General features: G+C 66.8%; 1 protein-coding gene across 2 annotated transcripts; it reads right to left on the reverse strand.

Annotated features, from left to right (window-relative positions):
• Nucleotides 1-240: 240 nt before the first annotated feature.
• On the reverse strand, nt 241-2,241 carry ID4 (inhibitor of DNA binding 4, HLH protein). Of its 2 annotated transcripts, none has more exons than XM_030445090.1 (3): nt 1,551-2,241; nt 718-776; nt 241-259 (listed from the first exon to the last, which is right to left on the reverse strand). In XM_030445090.1, the coding sequence occupies exons 1-2, from the start codon at nt 1,944-1,946 to the stop codon at nt 732-734; spliced, it is 441 nt and encodes a 146-aa protein (XP_030300950.1). In that variant the 5' UTR covers nt 1,947-2,241; the 3' UTR covers nt 241-259; nt 718-731. The 2 variants fall into 2 exon arrangements, with proteins under 2 accessions (XP_030300950.1, XP_030300949.1); XM_030445089.1 differs by lacking the exon at nt 241-259 and adding an exon at nt 271-313.
• Nucleotides 2,242-2,512: the final 271 nt, after the last annotated feature.

Genomic DNA, 2,512 nt, shown 5'->3' on the forward strand with positions numbered 1-2,512 from the left:
AACGAAGAGAAGAGACGGGGGAGCTGGGGAGGGGAAGGAGGGGGGCCGGGGACGCGGGTTTGGAGGGGGCCGCTACGGACGTGCAAATCGGTGAAAAGGCTGGCTTCTGCCGGGATGAAGCATGGGAACTGCTCGGGGGGTTGGCTGGCTCCTTCCTCCGGTACAGCGGGGCCGGACCGGCCTCGGCCCCCCCCGCCCCCCCTCCTCCCCTCGCCGCCGCCCGCCCCCCGCCGTGCCTCTGCGCGGCGCCGCCGCACACCTGTGGGAGAGGAATGAATAGAGGGGGTGTGTGAACCGCTCCGCTCCAGACCGACTGGCGCCACCAACAAAACACAAGACATGCTTGATCAACAACCCAAAACAAACCAGGTCAAACAACAACCACAGCTCCCAGGCTGGGCCAGGCAGAGGGATACGCAGCTGCACGCCGCAGCCAGAAGCGCTTCGGAGGGGGGGGTGGTGTGGTTAAAAAAAAAACAACAAAACAAAAAAAACCAAAACCAAGGAAACAACAACAGAGAATAAAATAACCGCCCGGTAATTAAACATAAAACCCCAAAGCCTCCTGCAAATATTTCTCGCCGGGCTCAGGTCCCCCTCCGGCAGGATTCCCAGCGAGAGGCGCCGCCGCCCCGCCGAGTCCGGGCGCTGCGCCCCGGAGAACCCCGTGCTACCCCCGCCGCCGCGGCCCCGAACCCGCGGGCTACCGACACTTACCTGAGGAACGGCGGTCAGCGGCAGAGGATGCTGTCCCCCGGCTTGTTAACAGAGCCAGCCTGCACACCGAGGAAACATCGAAGTTAGCGTTGGGGCGGGAGGTGTGTGGGAAAAAGACATACCTGCAGAATTCCCCCTGCGCTCTAGAGATTTCCCCCTCCGCGTTGAGGACGCTGCTCCAACCCTCCCATAGGACCGCTCCTGGGAGTCCCCGGTGGCAGTGCCGCGCAGACGGGCAGCAGCCCCGAGGGAAACAGCAGAGGGCCGCGGCAGCGCTCCCGGCAAGCGGGCCCCTAGGGTCGGGCTCGGGGGCGAGCCCCAGGGCAAGGGGCTGCCGATCTATGCGTCTCGGCTCAAGGACCCCCGGGCTGCCACGGAAAGTCCCGCGAAAGCAAGATTCTTCCCGTTTCCCTCCACCCCAGCCTCGCTACCATGAGGGCGTTAAATGGGGATAGCCCTGAAACCTGCTCATATTCCTACATTCCGCGGAGCCCTGGGAAGCAGAGGAGCAGCGCGTCTGCTCCCGTGTGTGCAAACACACTGATTACAACTACTCTCCTCCAGAGGCTGCAATTACGCGGCAGGGATCGTGAGGGTGCCTGGCTGCACACAGGGGGGGAGGTGTTGTGGCAGCCAACGTGCGTCGCCGGGGCACTGCTTCGCCCACCCCCCCCGTCCCCTCCGGGAGTTGCAACCCCTCGGCAGAGCCACAATACCGGCAAGTGCGAGTCATCACCGAAGCCCTAGCGCGGCGGTAACCGCCGGGTCATGCCGCTGCTCTCATCCCCTATTCGCGCCCCAAACTGCGGACTAGTATGCCATGCACCTCTTACCGGGTCAGTGTTGAGGGCTGTCAGCGGGGTCCTTGGGGTGCCCACGGGACAGCTGCCCGGGTGGAGGGCGGGCGGCTGCTGCTGCCGTAGGAGCGCCGGGTGCGTCTCCAGAGCCAGCTGTAAGTCGAGGATGTAGTCAATAACATGCTGCAGGATCTCCACTTTGCTAACCCGCTTGTTAGGAGGAATGGTGGGCACCAGCTTCCTCAGCCGGCTGTAACAGTCATTCATATCGCACTGCAGGCAGAGCGCCGCCGGCTCTTCGCCCGACGGCGGCCCCCCCTTGCAGCCGCTATGTTCGGCCAAGCACCGCAGGGCCGGGTGGCCCCCTCCGCCGCCCGCCACGCCGGGCTGCGCTTTGCGGCTGGGGTGCCGGACGGGGCTGACGGCTTTCATAGTGTCGCAGGAAGGGAGAGCGACCTCCCTCTTCAGTACCGCTGCCGCCTCCTGGAACCGCGCGTAGCCGCGCACGCACCGGCCGCAACGCTAAGGGAGCGGGTCACGGCCGCAGTTTCGCCGGCGGTACCAACAGCCGCCCGAGACTACGACGAGAGGCGTTTGCACGGCCGTTCAACAACCGCGGCGGCACCACCAAAGCACCTATCTCCCTCCTCCCTGCCCACACCCTCAGCTGCCACCACAACCACCTCTACCGCTGCCGCTCGCCGCGCCGCCCTCTATATAGCGCGGGGCGCGGGCGGGGCAGGGCGGGCGGTGCCGGGGGGAGGCGGGGGCGCTGCCGCGGTGGGGCAAGGCGAGCGCGGCGCGGGGAGCGAGGGAGGGAGGGAGGGCGCCGCGGCGCCGCGTCTCAGCCAATCAGGAAGCCGAGGCCCCCCCTGGAACGCGGCGCCGGCCAATGGCGGTGGGGCCGGGGGGACCGTGGCGGTGCCGGAGGGGGCGGGCGGCTGGGGCTGACTCCCGGAGGGAGAAGGAGGAGGAGGAGGAAGAAGAGGAGGAAGGCG

The sequence above is a fragment of the Calypte anna genome, chromosome 2 (genome assembly GCF_003957555.1).
Source record: "Calypte anna isolate BGI_N300 chromosome 2, bCalAnn1_v1.p, whole genome shotgun sequence".
NCBI classification, from domain to species: Eukaryota; Metazoa; Chordata; class Aves; order Apodiformes; family Trochilidae; genus Calypte; species Calypte anna.